We start from the raw sequence: 20,697 nt of genomic DNA, 5'->3' as shown, positions 1-20,697 counted from the left end.
TGAGAGGCCTTCAGGTAGTTCCTGTGTTACTTGGGGGCGGACTTTAGCTTAATAAAACTCTAGGTTTAAGACTTTTATTGCTTCGAGTAGTATACTGTATAGAATATAGTACATGGTTAAATATGCATATTATATGCAGATTCTCACTTTGTACAATTCACACACAGTACATACAATACATGAATTGCACGACCCTACTGGCTGGTTTCTGTGGTTAAAGGTAAAATATAATCAAGATGCTATATGTATTCTAACATGTCACCTGTGTATACGCACAGAGTGGATAAAAGGTGATCTACGTGTATTTTACACTTTGGACTTGAATTTTACACTGGGAAATGTACTGGGAAATCAAATTTAGAAGCTTAACAGACGAACAGGCCTAAATAAAATATTAAAACTCCAAAACAGTTTTAAAGAGGTCTCGACAGAAATTTGTGAGGGTCTTCATGACTTTGACGTACTTCGGGACGTATTTGTTGCCCTGCGTCAAATATGTCAGTTCAAGGGTTTCTCTTTAAATAACATTAAGCACAGTCTTCTACAGATAAAAACCCACTCGTTCAATAACACTGCCATGCACCCAACACCTTCATTTCTTTAAAGGGTAGGTGTTTCCTTTTAAGATCTTTTCCACCTGCAAAAGCGCTGGCGCGTGCTCGCTGCTCCTGGCCTCGAGAGAGAGCCGCTGCGGTCGAGAAGATGACAGATTGACGTCATCGGGACTGACGCAGAGCGAACCGAGATAGCACAGAGGCAGAGCAGCAGCAGCAGCAGCATCCCGTCTAACTAACGGCACCTCACCAATCTCTCACCGCCAGCGAGGTGTTTTCTCACTGAGCATCCTCGAAAAATAACGGTAGGGACACCAGCCCGAGCACCGACTGGGTCGTTTTTTTATGTACACAAAATGACGATTTAGATCAGGCCCTTGACAGCGTTTCCGTCGAAGTAATTCCCCTTCGTTGTGGTATGGTTTTATTGTAAGGTTAGCCAAAGCTAGCTGGGTTAGCTGTCTAATACACCCGAACAGGTGCTGAGCTCCATCTCTAGCTCAACTGTAAACATGGCAAAAATGTCAAATGTGGGCACTAGCTTGCTGTTTGCTGTGACGAAGCTGTATTAGGCAGATGTCATGCCCCGAAGTCATATCTGAATTTTGAATTATTATGCAGTTAAAAAAAAAACTATATCGCAGACGTGATTTCCTTTTGAGGAAGTGATACAGGGTTGTTAACAGTTAGCTACACCTGCTCAGCATCCTGGCTTGCTATGAGATATACTGTTGTTATTTGACAGATCTGTAGTCTGACATTATCACAACCGTTGTCAGTTGTCATGCACTGCTATGTAATTTGCTGTGCCTCCACCTGTTTAAGTGTTTACTTTCACAGTTAACATTATACTCATTAAATCACCAGTTTCCAAAACGTTCATGTTCAGTCGTCTTCATGCACAAAGAAACATAATAAGGGCGTACATGGCAGTGCATAGTGATGCATCAGGTGTGTACCCTTATTAAATGTAAGCGTGAAATACCGTTCACGGGCTCATTGTGTCATGTTCCCACAACTGAAGATACAGGTAAACAGGTATGCACATTTGTTCAGGTACTCTGGTATAAGTATATGTGTATTATAACATTGGTATAAATATCACTTTATAGTACTTTTCTAACAGTCAACTGAGCAAATGTTGGTAGATAAAACAGCCAGACAAGAGTGTTTATTTTGGATAAATCAGCTTAATAAATACCTCACAAATTAAGGTATTTAATCACAAGATAATTAAAATTCAAGATTACCATAAAGCAGACATGCTCATTGATAAACACCATCGTCCATAAGGGCCAAGTATACCCACATATGTTAAATGGATGATGTAAACAGAAAATCTTGCTTGACCTTTGACTAATATTGTCTTGTGGTGTGTATTGTCTTATCGTCCAACTCTATAACCTATTTACCCACTTTGTTATGGGTATTTACAGAATTATCGATCTTATCTCAACTAAGGGGTAACACACACTTGCAACAATTACCTACATCGTATGTTGCCTGCTGAGAGTGCTAACAACAGTGCAGGAAACATAAGCAACAGAGAATGTTGCTTATGTGAAAATGTTTACTCATCTCCTTCCTGTGATCTACCTCTCCTCCGTACTCTTTCTGGCATTGAATTTTGCCGTTCCTTTTTGTTTTCTTCTTCTCTACACTGCTCCCCTCTCTCCTCTGCTTTCCCTCCCCTCCTCTCATGATCCACCCTATTTTCTCCCACTGCTACAGAGATAAAAGATAAGATGGCCACCTCCTCCTCCACTCTGGAAGAAGACGAGAGTTTGAAGGGCTGTGAAATTTTTGTGCAGAAGCACAACATCCAGCAGATCCTCAAAGAGTGCATTGTGAACCTCTGCATTGCTAAGCCTGAGCGTCCTATGAAGTTCCTGCGGGAGCATTTTGAAAAGCTGGAGAAGGTTGGTGACTACAACATTTTTTGTTTGTATGGCTTGGGTCTCTTGGTGTGACTCTTTTTGTTTCTGAAATATTGTGTGAGCTAGAAGCTGTTCATTATAATATACTTTTAACCTCAATATGATATGTGAAATGACTGTTCATTACAGTATGTGCCGGTTATCAAATATTTTATTTTTTTGTTAACAGCCTATGTAATGATATAGTTTGTAAATTAGATGAATAGTCATTACAGGTTGAATTACAAGGTGGAATGTTGTTTTGTTTTATTTATTTGTTACATCGTGTTCTCTCAGCTGATATTTGTACCACCATCACATCTATGAGCTGAAAAAGAACATCCCAGCTCAGTGTTGTGCTCCAAAAACACACCGTTCCCAAACTGTTATAATAGGGCTTTCATTTTTCATCCTATAATAGGAGAATCCATTTGGGACTGTGAGAGGAGCACCCATAAAAGGCCAGTGTCCTGTTTGCAGGCTCGGGGAACAGACTCGTTTCTATCTGTCTGTCTGTGAGCAGAGACAAAGCTGCAAAGAGGAAAGTGGGCTTTTGCAAGAAACAGGGACAATCTCTGTAGCACATTCCCTGTGAACCACAAAAAATTTGGTTACTGGGAGTGTGTGTGTTTTTTGGCTCTTATTTCAGCCAATATGGTGGCTCCGGCTGGCACCTCAACAGCAGCTGCTTTACATGAACGTTGACTCCTGCTGTATTTGTTGGCTGATTTTGAGCTAAATAACGTGGAATCTACTTGGGGGCACATCGTACTGTAGATTTAAGCAAATGCAGCCAAACTTGTCAGGCTTTTTTCAGCCTTTTATGTCAATACCTTTAAATTGTTGTTGTGGCTAATATACAAGTTAAGTTGTCTCAAAAATAGAGTATGCCTCAAATGACCCTAAACTAAAGTTTTTTTCCTATGATTTGGCTTTGATAAAGCAGAGAGGCAGATGGGTAGTTTGCCCATGAGTGGATCATAAGATTTGTTTGTTTAAACAATGGGCTCTACTCTTACACTTCTGTTACAAATAGGCCATAAAGGTGTGTGAGCTGAAGCTTCGGGCTCGGTGTTGGCCTGAGGAGAGTTTAGACCTTGTTAAGAAGTCTCTAACAAGAGAAGTGATTGTAAAGTGACCTCAGATATAGCAGGGCTGAAGTTCTCCATGCTGACGCCTGGAGGAAGCTCTCCATCCTTGCTGCAGTGACGTGTGTGTTTGTGTATGTGTGTGTGTGTTGTTGTTGTTCTTGTGAGAATCATCTGATTTGATTAGTTTTGAACGTGACAAGTGTATTTTCTATTCTACCTATTTTTCTTTTTTTTCTTTCAAAAATCAAAGACTTCATTGTGTTAATATAAGTTATGCCTGTGTGCTCAAGTAAATTATACTTATTCATGTATCATTCATCCCCCCTCATATTCATTAACTCTTATATACAACAGTATTCTGCAGCTACAACATATTAAGCCTATGTTTAAGAACAAAGCATACAAGCTTAGGGTCAAGGTCAGGCTATTTGTCCTAATATGTCCTACACACTTGTTCTTGTGTTTGCATCTGTTGCTGTCAGAATCTGGAGCAGTAGCCCTCACAGAGCTCTGTGGCCAAGGAGACAGAGCGTTGAAATGAGCGCAGCGTTGATAATGGAGCTACTGCTGCTGTTAGTGGGGACTGTAATGCTGCATAGTGAGAGAGGCACAGTGAATACTAATGGATGAGACAGAGCCCAGCAGAAGCATACAGCAGCATGTTGAATATGATTCATCATCATCTGTAGAATGACATACTGCACACTTTCCTTATGTGTATCTCATGTCAGAAACAAATGAGCCTCAAAGGGTGTCTATTGTACCAATATCCTTTATATTTTGAAAATGTGTTGTAGGAAAAACAGGTTTACAGTTTATGATGTCCATGTGCTAATGTTCTTACTGAGAAGGGAAGATGAAAGTGAATTAATATGTGAGGATTTAGTACAAGGAAGCCAGCATAAATAAATAGGCTGTAGTGCAGTCTCTTTTCTTTAAGCTGAGTGTGCAGAGGGACCAGTGCAGTTCGTCTAATTGGATAAAGAAGAAGGCTAAATAAGTGGTTATTGGTGGAATATAGTATTGCATAACATAACAATGCAACATACCCCAGTCTCTGCTGTACTTATCCATCACATGTTGTGCAATAAGTTAATGTATGTAGCTAAACTTTCCTGCTCTGCTCAGTCTTGCTGCCTGTGGTGCTGCAGCTATAATTTCATGCAAGCACCACACTGTCACCATGACTGTTGCCTGATTATAGTGTCCTTTGAGGGAGGCACAAACACCCCTCACCCCTCAGTCTCCCCCTCTCTCTGGAGCAAACATCAAGCATAATCTGACTGCTTACATGATTACAAAACTAGCTCCAGCTCCACGTATTTCTTGTTTGCATGACATTAAAATTTGTTTTGATTATCCTGAGAAAATGGTATTTGAGGCTTCAGTGAAATTCCCCCAATCAAGAGGACACACAGGGAAGATGCATCCTACACCAGTAATTACTTCACTGTATAAATTCGTAATATCTGTGGAATTGTTGTTACAATTTGGTGCAGTGTTAGGGCTAATTAAAGTATCTCTGTTTTTTGACTGCCAAAGCAGGCACCTTATTCATATGTGCTAATGTATTGCTTAAGGCGCAGGGCTTGAAAAGCTAAAGTAGGTAGAATATGTAGAAGTAGGTAGAAAAAAAAAACTGCAGGCTTTCAGCCCTCTGAAGTCCACAGTTGCCCAAAGCCAATCCACTCAAGCCCTCCACATCCATGGTTGTGTTGTGAGGTCAGTCATTCGTGGAATTGAAACAGGCCATGTGTGTTTTTTGTGGTGTCCCAGTTTTTTAAGAAGCTTACTGTGTCCCTTTCACCCCGCACAGGGTAAATTTGAGAACAATATTTGGTTCAGCAAGCCGTGTCCTTTTAATCTGGCTTTCATCTTCTTATTTTTACATTTTTGTATTGTTATTCCCAAGCTTTTTCTGTGCTCTCTTGCCAAATTATCCATCTCAGTATCTTAAAATCTTTTGTTTCTCAGTGGAAAAAAACTGCCAGTAGAGGAGGACAATTATCAAAACTGGATTTTAAGTATTTTTTTGATTCAAGGTGTCAGGCCTTGTGTCTGACCCTGCCAGTCTTTCAGAGGAGGAAATTTTGGCACTCAACCCAAAGAGATAAACTTTTGTCATCACATTTTTTTCTGGACATCACCCTCCATGTTTGTCTGTGTTTCTCTTTCTTCTCTGTCAGCCATTTCGTCAGCACCCGTCGCCCACTAGAGGCGGTAACCTAGGCAACAGTAGAGGATAGATAGACTGTAGTCTATCTACTATTCAATGAGCCCCTTTATTCATAAAGTTAGTTCTGTCTCTCCTCTCGTCTTCGGGTTTTGCCAATTAGATCACCAGAGTATTCTTTCTCTCCATTTCCCGGACCTATCTTCATTTCATATCTGCACAGGATCGGTTTCATACAGCATTCACAGTCTTATCTGGAAAATCTCTGTCTGTCTCTTCACCATCCGCGCTCACAGTCTTCTTCTTTGATGTTAGGTTGTTTATCGCATATTCAAACTTCACCCTGACTTTCTTTATTTCTTTCCTCCTTTGTTTCGATTCAGCATCTCTTTCCTGCTCATACACTCACACACGCAGGAAAACATCACAGGCTAAGTCATCAGTCTGACTAGTTTGGTTTTAACTTTTGTTTCTTCCTAATAACATGTCTTTGGTCCTCAGCTGACGTTGTGAATGGGAAAATAACAGGCGTCTCACTCCCTTTCATCCTGCCTATTTATGCACGGTAATGATGCCTTTGATCTATACAACATTAGCTTCAGATGGTTGTTCTCATCTGCCCGTCTCTATCAGCTCAGCTTCGGGTGGAATTGCGAAAGTGAGCTTTAATTTTTGGCACACTACAGTGTATAAAGGCGCCATTTCTTAGTTTTTAAAGTATTCTGACAAGATTATCTTTTGACAGATGTTTCTTATTTGTTAGCGTACTCAAGACTATTATTTACTGTAAGTTTGTGGCATAACTGTTTGGTTTACAGTGGAATATCTGTAATTAGCAGTTTGTTAGAGTTTGTTTTGTAGCAGTACAAAAGCTTGTTGTAGAAGATTATAGCTCATGAACAGCAGGGTTATTGAAACAGTGACGAACAAAGAGTGTATTTCTGATACACAAGGTTTATTGTTGCAATCCTTTTTGACACGGTCATGTGCATAATTGAACATTCCCACAGAAGTCTATTTTAGACGGTGAAATGAATGCTACACTAACCCAGAAATGGTCATGTTTTTGGTCATTACAGATCTGTTCAACACGCAGTGGCATCTAAAAGTGCCAGGACTGAAAGTACGAGTGTGGATATGTTGCACAGTAATAACAAGTGGACATCTGCTGCCGCAGATGTTTTGTTGAGTTAGGCACAAGACTCAAAAGTGTCTCAGAGCCAATGTGTCCGGATTTGTTGGCCACATTCATCAAAGTTAACTTGCAAAGATTTGAACTTTGCTTGAGATTCTTGTCTCTTTTCTGTGGGAGTTTTCTATCAAAAATTTACCTTCCCCTGTCTCTCTCTCGCTCTCATTCTATGACTTTCCGTGTGAGAACATATCTGATGACTTCATATGCTTTTCTCTCCTCATCCTGTGATTTTTCACCACATACAACACTTTGATCTGTACACGGCATACCACCTGCACTGGGGACCAAATGTTCATGACAGCCGTCACTCCTCAACTCCATCTGTATGCATGCAGTGCTTGTACGTGACTGCATGCCTTGGCACTGCTCTATAATTTCAAATTGAAACTTGCAATTGCAATCGCTGCTTTGCTTTTGGGGTACCCCATTAATTTCAGTGAACAGGTTTAGCAGCTTACAGGACTTTTTCAAGGTCCTGTTTTTCCTTTGCAATTTCAGTCAGGTTTTGTTTATTTTCTGCTGAATTTTGAAAATACAAAGCACTAATAGTGTGGTCTGTGGATGATCCTAAGCAGTCTGAACACTGCTGCTGACTTATTCAGATTTATAAATAATATAATATAATAAAACTAAAACTGCATCTGCATGGTTACCATAGTATTTTTTGTCAAAATACATTTTGGGTGAACTGACCCTTAAATATTTGCATTCACCACTGCATTCACATGTACCAATGTTTGGTCAACATTTGTACGAGTGCGTCTGTTTGTGGTCGTGTTTGTGTGATTAGCAGAGTGCTTCTTGTGTTCTTTAGGCTCACAGGGCTGTCATAAGATTGTGTCACGTGCTTCGCTTGTGGCTTCTTACAATTTCTCCCTTATCCCTCTCATCCTTCATCTTGTCTGCCCCCTTTCTTTCTTCAATGGCCACGTCCGTGCAGGTTTTGTCCCATTCACTTTTCCTCCCCTTCATTTGTCTTGTCACTAGTGTTAGGTCTTTCATGGTTTCCGTTCTTTACAGTCTCCATTTCTCCATCCCATGCTGGAACTAAAGAAAAGACTTTCCCATTTCAGCATCCGTTCATTTTAAACGAAATTTTTTAACGCTTTAAATTAATTTGACACAATCTATAAATTCTCAAGCTCATATGTAGTTACAGAAGTGCTTGCCTTTAGGTAAAGCGCTGCTCTTAGTTGTACCCCTGTCAGAAACAACAGCAGAATCAGAGCATATACTGTGCTTCCTGTAATATCATAAAGCATGTCAAGTAAAACAAATGTAATCCTGCTGCATCAACTCTGGCTGTGAAAGCTCCCATCACACCGCATTATGGGTGAGTTGCTCAGACTGTCTGTCAGTCTATCAGTCAGTCAGCCCCTGTCTCCCTGTCCACTGTAAGATGAGAAGCCTTTCTGTGCTGCCAACCATTCAGCTGTCAGCAGGATCTATCATAACAAATCCGCCGTCTCTTTAAAGGCCTCTGATTGACAATTTGTCATGAGGGTTTGGTTGTTTGTTGAGCCCGCTGAGAGCATTGGAGGAGAATTAGTTGTAGGTTTGGATTATCTCGCCTTTCTTCTGCCTTTGCTTTTGTTTATTTCACTTTGTCCCTGCCTTCCTCTTGCTCTGCTTTATGACTGTTCAGCTCAGTCTACTCATCTGTGTGTGTGTGTATTGATACGGCATATTAGCAGCACAATATGCACCACATGCAAGAGTTTTAAAATTTTTGTAACACAGTGTAATTAGTGCCTCCGGCCTCTGTTTGTCATCGCCATGCTGGGAGCAGGGTGTTCTGTCAAACCAGCCTGGGTGCATGCAGTGACCCGGTCCTAAACCTCCTACCTGGCCCACCCAGGGGCCCCCACAGGTACAACGGACCCTGGCCCCCTGTTTCCCTGGTGGTCCTTCTTTGTCCTCACTCATCTACCCGTTGCATCCCTTCACCCTCCCAAACTAATCTGTGTTGGAGAAAAAGAAAAGGTGTCAGGTGTACAGCACTAACACATAAAAGAGACTGAGACAGTTATATATGGATACAATTTTATGTAAAGAAACCTTACAGGATTTGAGCTAAAGTTGTTTGCCTGAGCATTTAACCAGTGTTATATCCAGATGCAGCATTGGGAAAGCAAGCAGCATTACTTGTTATAGTAGATTCCCTAAAAAGTTTAGGCCTGTTACTATATAACAGTTATTGCCATCATAAATTAATCATAAGATTATTTTCGTGATTAATCAGGTTTTAACTGTTTTTATTGCAATACCAGAAAATATTGAAAAGTGCTCATTACAATTCTGCAAAGACCAAACTGGCATATTCAGTTTACAGTTTGTTTTGGCAAACCAGCACTCCAACATTGTGATTAATATTTCAAACTAAAGAAAGTGACAGATATTCACATTTGAGAAGCTGGAACCTGGAAGTTAATCATCATTTGACTGATGAACTCAGAGTTATCTCTGAAGTGTTCCCTTTCAGTTTTGATTTATAGGCCACACTTTACAGTCTTGACAGATGCGAAACTTCACCTTGTAGATCAGCTGAAAATAGTCAGAGACCTTAACCATCAGTAGTGAAAGAACTCCCACTGACATCCTGTAAGTATGAGAAAACTGTGCCTTCGGTGTAAGGAGCAGTGTTAGGTGTCTGAAAAAACATGCTTTGAGTCTTTGGCCGTCAGCTCTCTGTAGCTGCCTACATAGTGTCACAACTGTTTAAATTAGAGTCAACAAGACTTGATTGTAGTATAAGGGTAGAACTGTTTGATAACTGCTGAAATATTGTATTGTACCTGAGAGTACCTGAGACTGTATTGTACCTGAGACTTACCATTGCCATAGCAAGGCACATGTGTATGTGTGTGTGTGAGAGAGAGAGAGAGAGTAAATGTAATTTCATAGCCAGGAGGTCAGCCCTACATGTGCGCACAGGCCTAATACTGCGTAAAACTTTCTGTCCATTGTGGTGCTGTAAAGGGTTTTTAGCTTCACTGGTGGATCAGCTCACCATGCTTCATTACCTTTGTGTGTGTGTGCATGCACACTGCATGCATATATTTGCGCGGTACTTTGTTTTTGGTTCACTTGCATGCTTTCAGCCCTGGCAGTGGAGAGTGACAGGGCTACCTAATGTAACCACTTCTAGATGTTTTCTTTTCTCTGACTATTATCAGAAATGAACTTCATGGAAGAATAGATATTTTGATGGATTTGAGTTTTAAGCCCGCTGATTCCCCTCTGATGGGTTTAATGATTTTGTACTGAGCATGATGGATGGTTGGCTCGATTAATATTAGTTAGTCATAGCTATTAGGTTGTGAGTTAGTCATAACTTTTGTTCCTCTCTCCTTGATGCAAATTGGCTCAGGGAATGAACAAAACAGGAAAGGACCATTTTAATATGACTCATCATCCATAAATGAGCTAAAACTAGTTAAATAACAGTGACTTTCAATTGAGCAGGTGTACATGGGATTGAATGTCTGTGTTCTTTTGTCTGTGTCTTCATTTTTTGACTGCTAATTTCCGACCCACACGCATGATGAAAAGCTCACTTTTTTACTGAGCTTCTGTGTCTTGCTTATGCATATGTCCTCTGTCTCCTCTCCTGCCCTCTCCCTCTCTGGCATCCAGCCGCCGCTGATGACGCAGGGAGGGCAGAGAAGAGAACGGGGGAAAGAGGGCAGAGATTACAGAATAGAGAATATATTGGTAAAAAAAATAGATGCTTTTTTGCTTTTGGAAAGCATAGCCATGATAATAATAAATGGCACTGCCTCAACCTGCCAAGCCTGTTTGTTGACATATAAAAGCTAAAGCATGAAGAAGTTTCCCTCAGCTGCTGGTAAAGACACACTGCAGCTGTTCTCAGCTCACCTTGAACTAATGAAGTCTAATAGCATCAGTTATTTGTACTGCACATGTTTCCTGTGACCCTCTGTTTGAGCTAGAACGGCATGCGGACTTGTTGAAGCCTAACTTGATGCCTGACCCTCTGACCTAAGAGGACAGAGTGAGGGATTGGAGATCGGCATGGAATGAGAAAGACACTGCATGGTACAGTCCCGTGTCTGGCACACACGAGAAATGTATGGGACGATGATCTATGCTTATGGTAGCATTTGGAGCCGTTCGCTGGTGAAAAACACACACACACACGCACACATGCCATTTGGTGAGAGCAGAAGTCCGTATAGAGGCAAGTGACGTTTTCCCCTCTGTAAAGTGAATCACTGTGGATGTGTGAGTGTGACAGGTCACAGCAACAATCTGTCAACATGCGTCAGAACTGGTGTGTTTGAATGTAGGTACTGGGGTACTTATGCTGCTGCTGCTTCCTGCTCAGACTCACCACCAACCAATGAGGATGCTCACTGTACCCAGTTGTCATAGAGACGGGTGGGGTGGGGGGGGGGCAAACGAAGCCCGCTCCTTGCGCCACCTGATTGTGTGCGTGCGTGAGAGAGGGTGGGGGGGGCGACAGAGAGAAAGAGAGAGAGAGAGAGAGGCTGGATAGCAGAGACAGAGAGTTGCGCAGCAGCGATGGAGAGACAGGCTTTTTGCTGTGATCAGTGTTTTCATCTGTAGTCTTGTTATTTAGCTGCTGTGTCGTGGGGATTGCAGACATTTTGCCACTCTCATTCACTCTCACTCTCTCTCTGCTTACTTACACATACACACACACACACACTTCAAATCTGTGTGTGCACACACAACACATATACACAGCGTTCGCTGTGCTAGCATGGCAGGATGTTGCTACGATGTGACGTGGGTGTCAGGTGTGTATGAGACGGGGATCCATGTGTGTTGATTCCTATGCGCACTCACGCTTTGCCTTGATGCCCGGTGCCGCTGACAGGCTGAGGGACACACAGCAGGCCTGCCCAGGGCCCCTCCATGCCATGGTAAATACCTCTGCTAACAAACTCCTGTAGTCTGTAGTTAGTAGGATGTAACACTGTGTTTGTCATTAAAGCATGTGATGTTTTGCTGTGAGGTGATGCTTGGTACTAGATTGAGTGAGTGTGTGTGAGAATTTAAGTGAACATTTGTAGTTGTTCTTGACGGCAACATGTTGAACTGAATTGTTGGTGAGGAGAGAAAGACTGATTTTCAGTGCTTGAAAGAAAGGCAAGCATTTTGTTTGTTTTGGCTTTGCCCTCACTGTCTGTAGAGAGTGTAGCACGTTACCTGACTGCAGACCTTACAGCCTTGATTACGCTGGAGTGTGTGAGCTTTCCTCTTCCCCTGCAGTCTACCCTTGCATGTGTTTGTGAGATATTGTGTGTGTGTGTGTGTGTGTGTGTATATGCATTGATGCTGCTCTTTGGCTCTCTACCTTCCCTCTTCTCCTCCTGCTGGCTGTCTTCCCTCAGGCAGTGACTCTGCGTAAGCAAAAATTGTCTTTGTAGGTTCTCAGTCATCAAGACAACCGGATTTCTTTTAGGTTGGTGAAGACATTTCATCTCTCATCTGAAAGGCTTCATCAGAACTAAAGAAACTTAGCGAAAAAGAATTCGGTTGCCTTCTCTTCTCTTCTAACACTTTAATAAGCAAGAATTGTGTGTGTGTGTGTGTGTGTGTGTGTGCATTATGAAATTGTTTTGAATAGAGGATGAGCAAAGGATTACACAATAACCTCAGGATGTAATGAGCCAGAGAGAGACAAGATTGTGACAAAAAGAATGGGTGAAAGGATTCCAGCTCAATAGATCAGTGAAAGTGCATGCAGATGAATGCCTTCTAGACAGCTGTCTATATGACTGCTGTTTTGTATCATCACAGCAGCTCTGTATTTCTGTTCCAATCCCCATTACATTATGCTGCTGGGATGATTGAAAGAGACTGAGAAACAATTTGTGGAGAAGTGCTGAGTTCTGAGGTCTGGATTTGACAGTTCTGTTTGTCTCAGTTTTCAAGTAATATGACATGATGTCTCCTCACTATCTCCACATCAGTCTCTCTTCCTCTCCCCCCCCTTTGCAATGAGCAGAGAAAAGTAGCAGCAGGTTCTGCTGCCTGTTCAAGGTACTTAGTAATGACTGTGATCCCAGTTGCTCAGGTTTTCTTTCCTTCTCACCTCTCCAGTGTTGCAGAGAGAAAAAGTTGCTTCACTACATTTAAAAGAAAGTGCTGGTGCTTGAATTCTACAGTGCAGTCCAAAATTAAGAGATGAACAAACACTTTTTCCTTAATTGATTGCTGTCCTGGGAAATGATCAATAATTAATTAAATATTCAAAGATTTTAGAATACAAACAGGTTTAAATGAGTTGCCTTTGCACAACCAAAAGAAAATTAAAATCATCGAAAAAATTTAAATCATAAATGTCATCATCAAAACAATAAACTAGGACAAGAGTGAACAAGTTTTCTGTCATACAACACAAAGAAAAGCAAGAAATCAGAAGTCATTGTACATCCATGTGTTCATCCCATTCTCATGAATGTAATAACTCAGGAATCCAGTGAGGGAATTTCTTGGCACAACTGGCCACTTGGACTCAAGAATGTATTAATTAGATTTTGGAGGTCAAAGGTCAAGGCCACTGTGACCTCACCAGACACCATAACTCAAAAATTCTTATGCTAATTAGGACAAAGTTTCACAAAAAGCTAATAGGATAACATGATAATGTGAGGACATTTTATATGCAAAAGGTCAAAGGTCAGCTTCACTGTGACATCATAATGTTCCCCAAAAACACGTTTCTGTCCATCACTCAGCCCCATAACTCGGGAACAGAAGGGGAGATTGTGTGAGGAGGTCACATGTGGTCAGATACTGAAATGGTGACACTAATCTTGGGTGCCCACCTTTAAACTGTGCCAAGTTGAAGACGTGTGTGAAGCATCCACATTATAAAATTTGTAGCTTCTTTGCAACGACATCCAGCATGTGACCACATCTCAGTTAGTTACTACGTATATACAGTCTGGACAGACGTGTGTCAACCGCAACTTGACTTACAACCGCGAGGCACTAATTTGACTTCTGTTTATTTCTGTATGTGCAGTAAAGCAGCAAACAGATGCAATCTTTACCGTGTGGTGAATAACACGCCTGTCAATGGAATCCCCACTGTGCTATTAGACACACTAATGCACTCAGGAAAATAATAGTAATAACACACAGTGCCAACAGGGGCACACCAGTCATTATACTTATAGCAGTGGTCACACTACCCTTGTCACACAGCACTCTCATATATTAACAACCCTACAGTGGTTTTATTGGGTACTTATGCTAATGTGTTAATCAAGTGTGCATTCAATAATTCATCACCTGCAGAGTGTTCAGTAGTTGAAACAACAGCCAGCCAGAGGCATCCTGTCTGCCTTTGATATCTTTATTCCTTGTTTTTCATTATCTGAGAGGAGGAGAGTACCTGTCTGAGCCTTCTCTGTACGTGTGCAAGCCTGCAGAAATTAATATTTGATGGCTTTTACTTAATACCGTAGCAGCCAGGTGGACAGACAGCGTGCAGTCAGGAGTGGGACATTTACACTGTGTTTTCACTGAGGTTTAATTACACTTCATTTATGTCACCTGACCTGGTTAAGAATTCACATGACGCTTGAAGGTTGCTTGTAGAGGTTCGTCAGCCTGTCTTCATGTGATCGTTTGTGAGGCAAAAGAATAACAGTTGCCTTCAGACGATCTTTCTGCGAAGCTATAATTGTATGCTTGTCCTTCTGACAGTCTCGTCTCTTCTCTTGTTTTTACAGGAGGAATGCAAGCAGATCATGGCACGACAGAAATCTAACAGCCAGTCAGACTCACATGATGATGAGGTTTCTCCCCCACCGCCCAACCCTGTTGTCAAGGCCCGGCGCCGCAGGGGAGGGGTCAGTGCCGAGGTCTACACTGAAGAGGATGCTGTCAGCTACGTGCGCAAGGTCAGCTACAGAGGATGGATGTGTACGCAAAAACATTTATGCACAGACACAAACAGGCACACACGGCTAGTGCGTGACTGTTGCGTATGCTTGTAATGACAATCTCGGATTTTAACAAATTTAAAATACAGTGTAGTTTTATCACAAGCATCAAATAGATATCAAGGTTGATTGCTGTTTATTTGTTGGACGCAGAGCTGTTGTTCGATTAACACCCACTTAAGAGCATAAATGCAGACAGATTCATCAGAACAACGTGACAGTTGGAAGGGAGGCGAACTGTGCAAATTTGTTAAAGCAGTTAATGAACTGACTTGGACACATCACTGAATTTATTTGCAGCAAAACACACAGTTTGTGAGTCAGCAGCTGAGCTGATGTTCAGAGCAGATGTTGAGATTGGACTCTGTGACAGACTCCCAACTGGGTTTTACAGATATTTGATCATCATGAAATTTAAAAGATGTGCTGCACAGAGCAACTGTTGTTGTTCATGCCAGTTTTATTTTCTTTGCTCTGACTGAGATAAACTACAGTATTAACTAGAAATAATCTGGAAATAATCTGTGGTAATTGACTTATTTAGATGTCTAGTGGCTTGTTGTTTTTTTTATACATTTTATTTTGTACATAAACACACTGATTTACACACATTCTAAGAGTGAATTAAGATTTTTTTTGTTGATGTGTTTATACTTGAGTGTGCTTGACATCTCTGGTTTGTAAGACAGCATGACAGACAATATGGTTTAGTGGTAAAGGGAAAGAGACGCCATGTAACGTTGTGTTTTCTCATCATTTTCTCATCAGCAAGACGGCTGTTAGAGTTATTTATTGTTATTGTTTAACCTGTTGTGTTTATTCCATAATTTAATGTAGGAAACAATGCACTTTTGCCAAAAACCAAATTCACCTTTACTCCTCATCACCATGCTGTAATCCATCTGCAATCCATGGACACAGGAGTATGCAGTCAGTGTGTATGTGTGTGTGTGTGTGTGTCAGCTGTGTGCACACACCCACATGCGTTTGGCATCTAAGGCTCTGAGGTCTCTATCAGATGCTGGCGTCATGCGTCATGGCAACAGGCCTGCCCCCATCTGCAGTCTCATTTTTTTCCTTGTCCCTCACTCAAACACACACACACACACAACAACGACAACTTACACAAGCAATGCCTCTCACAGCCACGTCAGCCGAATGTGAAAAAGAAATGAATTCATGTGATTATCCATCACAACAGACCTTCAAGCGAAATTGAATTAAAATTGAATTACAACATTATTGCTTTAGAATGAGAGACAATTTCGTCTAGCCTTGATGTATACCGAGGTCACACACACACACACACGTTCAGTCAGGGGCTATGTGCCGATATCTTCTTGCATCGTCAGTTCCATTAATGTCTCCGCTGTGGAAATCAGCAGCCGTTGAACAGAACACAATCAATTAGCTAACCCTTGTCGTCAGATTAAAAGGAGCTTTGCTGTGAAGTGCTGTGAGTCTTAACGAATCGTGAGGCCTGTTGGTCCAACCTGGAGATCACATTAACAGAAGGAATTGCAGGCTTGGCATCAGCCTGATGGAAGCTTTCTTGAGCTCTTCATGAGGTGGGAACAAAATGCACATCGACTCAGATATTTCATCCAACTTTAAAGGCTTCTTTTGGCATCAAGTGACAAGCTCACAGCTAACATCATAGCATATGTAATGCTGCTGAAGAAAAATAATATGGATATTACAGATGGGGGCAAATGCTTATATACCAACAGAATTTGATTGACCGCTTCTCATAACTTGCTCATAGGCAAAGCTGAAGCAGAAATCTATCTTTTCCCATGTGGCTTCACCCCAACTTTTTATTTGCTTGGCTAGGACAGAATATGTTAAAGTTACCATGCCAAGTTACTGTGGAAAGGACAAACTCTGAATCATAATTTTGAGTGATTCAAAAGCTGGTAATAAGCTGGATGCCTTGACATTTAATGATCCCCTGGGTGACACTGAGCTGGGATCTTGTGGAGGAAGACTGAGGCGGCTGACCTAAAATCTGAATCTGAGAATTACTTGTATTGCCGAGCTCCTCTGCGTGGACATGTCCACCTCAAAATCTGGCCAGACCATCCTCTTTCTCTTTATGTCCACTGAGGCCAGGCTCGTATACTGCAGATAGATAGAAGTTTTGGTACTTTTTAATTTTATATGTGATGTGGTTGTGTGTGTTTCTGTGTGCATATTGTGCACAGTGCAACGTGGTCGTCTTCATGTGGAGACATCTGTTGCTTTAACGTAATTACAGCTTAGCCCCTCCTCTCCCTCACCAAAAGAGACAAAACACATACACACACAGACACACTCCTCTCCTTCTTCAAGATATTCTGTATTAAATAAACTTTGGTTTGGCGTCTTTTTCTTCTTCTCTGTTTTTCTTACTTTCTGCCTCTCTCACCTTGTGGTAATTCAGAAGTGATGCTCATTTATAAGTACAGAGTTCTGTGGCTTTGTTGTGGCTACAGACTTTGCCATTTCCTTTCCTTGGACACACACACACACACACACACACACAAATATACACACACACACACACACACACGCATACACGCACTCATACACACACACCACAGACTCTGGGACATGAAAATGCATGTTTTATGAATGAATTCAGGCCTCTTGTGAATTTTTAAAAGCTGTGTGACATTTTGAGTGTAATCCCTGAACAGATGGGCTTTCCCAAAAATACACAGACACACATGTGGGATATTCCTTTCAGAGTTTGCCAAAACGCAGCTCTTTAATTACTCAATTTAGTCTGATTTTAAAGTCAGGCCTATTAGGCATTTTTGCTGGTTTGTTTCATGTGTCCACCTGCATAGTTTAGGTGTAGTTGCACTTTACTTGACTGTAATGATATTACTGCTTTGTCTACACAGGTGATCCCAAAGGACTACAAGACCATGACCGCTTTGGCCAAGGCAATTTCCAAGAATGTGCTCTTTGCTCACCTGGACGACAATGAGAGAAGGTACGAAACATTTTTGACCCCACTGACTTTTTAATAGGTTTGCACAACATCCAGTGTGATGCCGGTGATCCAAATGTGTGTGTGGACTATGAGTGCGTGTTTGTAAGCTGATAAAATCATGAACAGGCCATTGTTCCAGTGGAGTGTATTGCCCTCGTGGCCACTGTGTGCCAGTGTTGCCTGCTTTGGGAGACACCGGCAGAGCGAGAAGGAGGGGTGAACATGGACAGATGTGGCAGAAGAAGAGGGGTATGCAGCGAAGGGTGGGTAAGGGGGCAACTGGATATGTCTGTGTGTGTTGTTGCCTTGCGTTGTGTTGTTAGTTGTCATGGTAACTTGTGTGCACGTCAGTATCACGTTGTGTATTGGGCGGTGGCGCTAAAAAATTAACGATTTTCCATAGCCGTCTTAAAGAGAGAGGGATGCCAAGTTCCCTCCATCCCTGCCTTCCTTTTTCTTACCATCTGCTCCTATTCATTGTTCTTTCACATTCCTCCTCCCATCAACCATCCTCGCCCCATCCTTCCATCTGTCCCAGATCTCCAGTGATGGCTGGGTCTGGCTCTGACAGGGGAGGTGGGTGTTGTGGGAAAGACTCTCAGGTGGCTGGCGGTCCCGCCCGCCAGCCGGGAATAGTGTTTCATTGGCGGGGAGAATCCATTATGCCCCATGAAGAGGAAAACACCGGAGCCTTCCTGTTAGCTAAAGCCTCCATGTACCAAACCCAAAACATACTTTTTCCAGTCTTTCGTCAGCTGACAATTTACTCCCTCGGTACAGGCACGCAGGCCTCTGATTGCATGTCAGTGCCTCTGAAGCAGCCCTGAGCAAAGTACAACATGTGACAGGTCCGGGCGGCCTGAAAAACCATGCACTTAGGTGGCTGATGTGGCAGACTGGAGTTACACCACAAAAATATATGGCAGTAGACCATAAACCATCAGATCTTAATGTACTCAAAGGCCTTTTGGCATGCCAAGCTATGTAATAGCATCGTCATCAGCGCCTGAAACCATGCATCATGTTGAATTTATTCAACTGGCTGTCATGTTTGCTGTCTCGCTACACGCAGTAAGCATCGAACATTAATGCTGTGCACACAGGAATTTGTTGTTGTGGGATTTGTGGGTGAATAGGCAACTGGCAGTGCCGAAGGTTGTTAGCTAGTGAAAACCTTGTCTGATTTGCTAAAATGTGCAGTGACATGGCAGGTGGTTGGCTCTGGTTTCCTCTAATTCACTGTTCGGCTCTCTCTGTCATTCTTATGGTCTCCCTCTTTTAGCTCTTTTCTGTTCTTCCTCACTCTTCACTTCCAGCTGATGATGCTGGACGGCTGGCTGGCTGGTGGCTCAGTCACATTGCGGTTATGTTGCGGTCGTTGTGCCTGGAGTCCCTACCGACAGTAGTGTATTGATGTATGGCCAATGTGGTCCTCCAGCATTAATGAGAAACTGCACACAGCGAGCAACAGACCTTTGCACACGGCTTGTTTTGCTTAGAGTACACTGCGAGCTCTTATTGCCTTTTTTCAGCACAAAACTTTCCTGAAAAGGCTCATCAATGACTTCTGTTCGTCCCAAATATTGGTAACCTTCTATAGTAGAGTACATCCTTGCTACTAAAAGCAGCAAAATCGAGAATGAAGCCAGCATTAGCTTCACAGTAATCATTTTTGCTTGTTGATGCCTTCTGTCAGTGGCATTGATGAAGTCACAGTATAAAGTACATTGGCTTCTTCAGATGTCCCAGAACTGCCAAGGACTGACGCACATTAACAGATGGGAGTCTGACAGCACTGTTCTCTCACTCTGTCTCTGCCTTTGACTCCCTATGTGTCTTATCTCGCTGCTCTTGTTTTGTTCGTTTTCGCACATGTGGTCTCATTGGGTGAGAAGGGCGTGACAGTTGACCGTAGAACATTGCTCCGGGTATATGTGTTGTGTTTAAGACCAAGTTGATGGGTCAGTGCATGGTTACATTCAAAAGCTGCCTCTGACCAGTTACCCTTGACTGTATGTTGGCGTCAGCAAATATTTTTTTAGATATCTTTTGTTCAAGAAAGGCCTCCAAACGACCACAGAAAAAGCTAATTTTGGGAGCTGTGCATGTAAGACAGAATGAGAAAAAAACAGAGGTCTGATAGTTACGCATGTGTCAAGGAAACATGTTGTGCGATTAGTCACTCGGCAGTTATGTAAGCCGAACACCGCACGATTTGTTCCCCCATTAGCACTATATTATGCTATCATCCCCTTCAGTAATGAGCAAGATTGAAAACAATGAAGCCCTCTTTGTTTCTCTGCTCTCACCAGTGCTCTCCTTTATCTCTAATCACATTTTTCTTTGTAGCCCCCTCTCTTTTGTTTGCCTTATCCTCTCTCACCCTGTCTTTATAATCTGTCTCATCTTCTTAAGTTACTTATTTTGACCAGGAATCCAGGGAGACTGTACTGGCTCTGGAAGCAGTGCATTTTTACTGGTCTTGACACAGGTTGATAAGACTCCTTTTTCTTCTACTTCCTACTTTCTGTTTTCTAATTTTGAAATTGTATTTACTTCTTCATCACTCATATAATATACGGTGTTTTGGCCTGTCTATGTGCGATTTAATTTTAATGACTGCCAATTAATTATTATTATTAATTATTCATATTCTGCTTTGTAAATGTTTGCTATATCAGCTTCTGTTGTCAGCAATGTTAAAATGTCAAGGTTTACGTGTGAGCATTCAGTCATCAGAGGGGCATTCAGTGGAAAAAGCAACAGAAAAGGCATCTGTTTTCCCTACAAACTAAGCATACAGATTACGTTGTTATTTTTACTCTGCTGATGTTGTTCTACC

The 20,697-nt window shown here is 41.9% G+C and overlaps 1 protein-coding gene across 3 annotated transcripts in view; it reads left to right on the top strand.

Annotated features, from left to right (window-relative positions):
* Positions 1-655: 655 nt before the first annotated feature.
* The window catches only part of prkar1b (protein kinase, cAMP-dependent, regulatory, type I, beta), a 58,389-nt gene continuing 38,347 nt past the window's right edge, over positions 656-20,697 (top strand). Inside the window, exons 1-4 of one of the 3 annotated variants that reach the window (XM_046415543.1) lie at positions 656-859; positions 2,286-2,473; positions 14,663-14,833; positions 17,764-17,855. In XM_046415543.1, coding sequence (XP_046271499.1) covers positions 2,300-2,473; positions 14,663-14,833; positions 17,764-17,855 — 437 coding nt within the window. In that variant the 5' untranslated portion in view covers positions 656-859; positions 2,286-2,299. Of the gene's footprint in view, positions 860-2,285; positions 2,474-11,478; positions 11,840-14,662; positions 14,834-17,763; positions 17,856-20,697 lie in introns of those variants that run through there. The other 2 variants (XM_046415541.1, XM_046415542.1) reach the window with 2 other exon arrangements.

Source organism: Scatophagus argus, chromosome 16, assembly GCF_020382885.2.
Source record: "Scatophagus argus isolate fScaArg1 chromosome 16, fScaArg1.pri, whole genome shotgun sequence".
Taxonomy (NCBI): Eukaryota; Metazoa; Chordata; class Actinopteri; family Scatophagidae; genus Scatophagus; species Scatophagus argus.
Note: the sequence above shows the minus strand (reverse complement) of the source record. Positions and strands in the feature narration are given on the sequence as shown.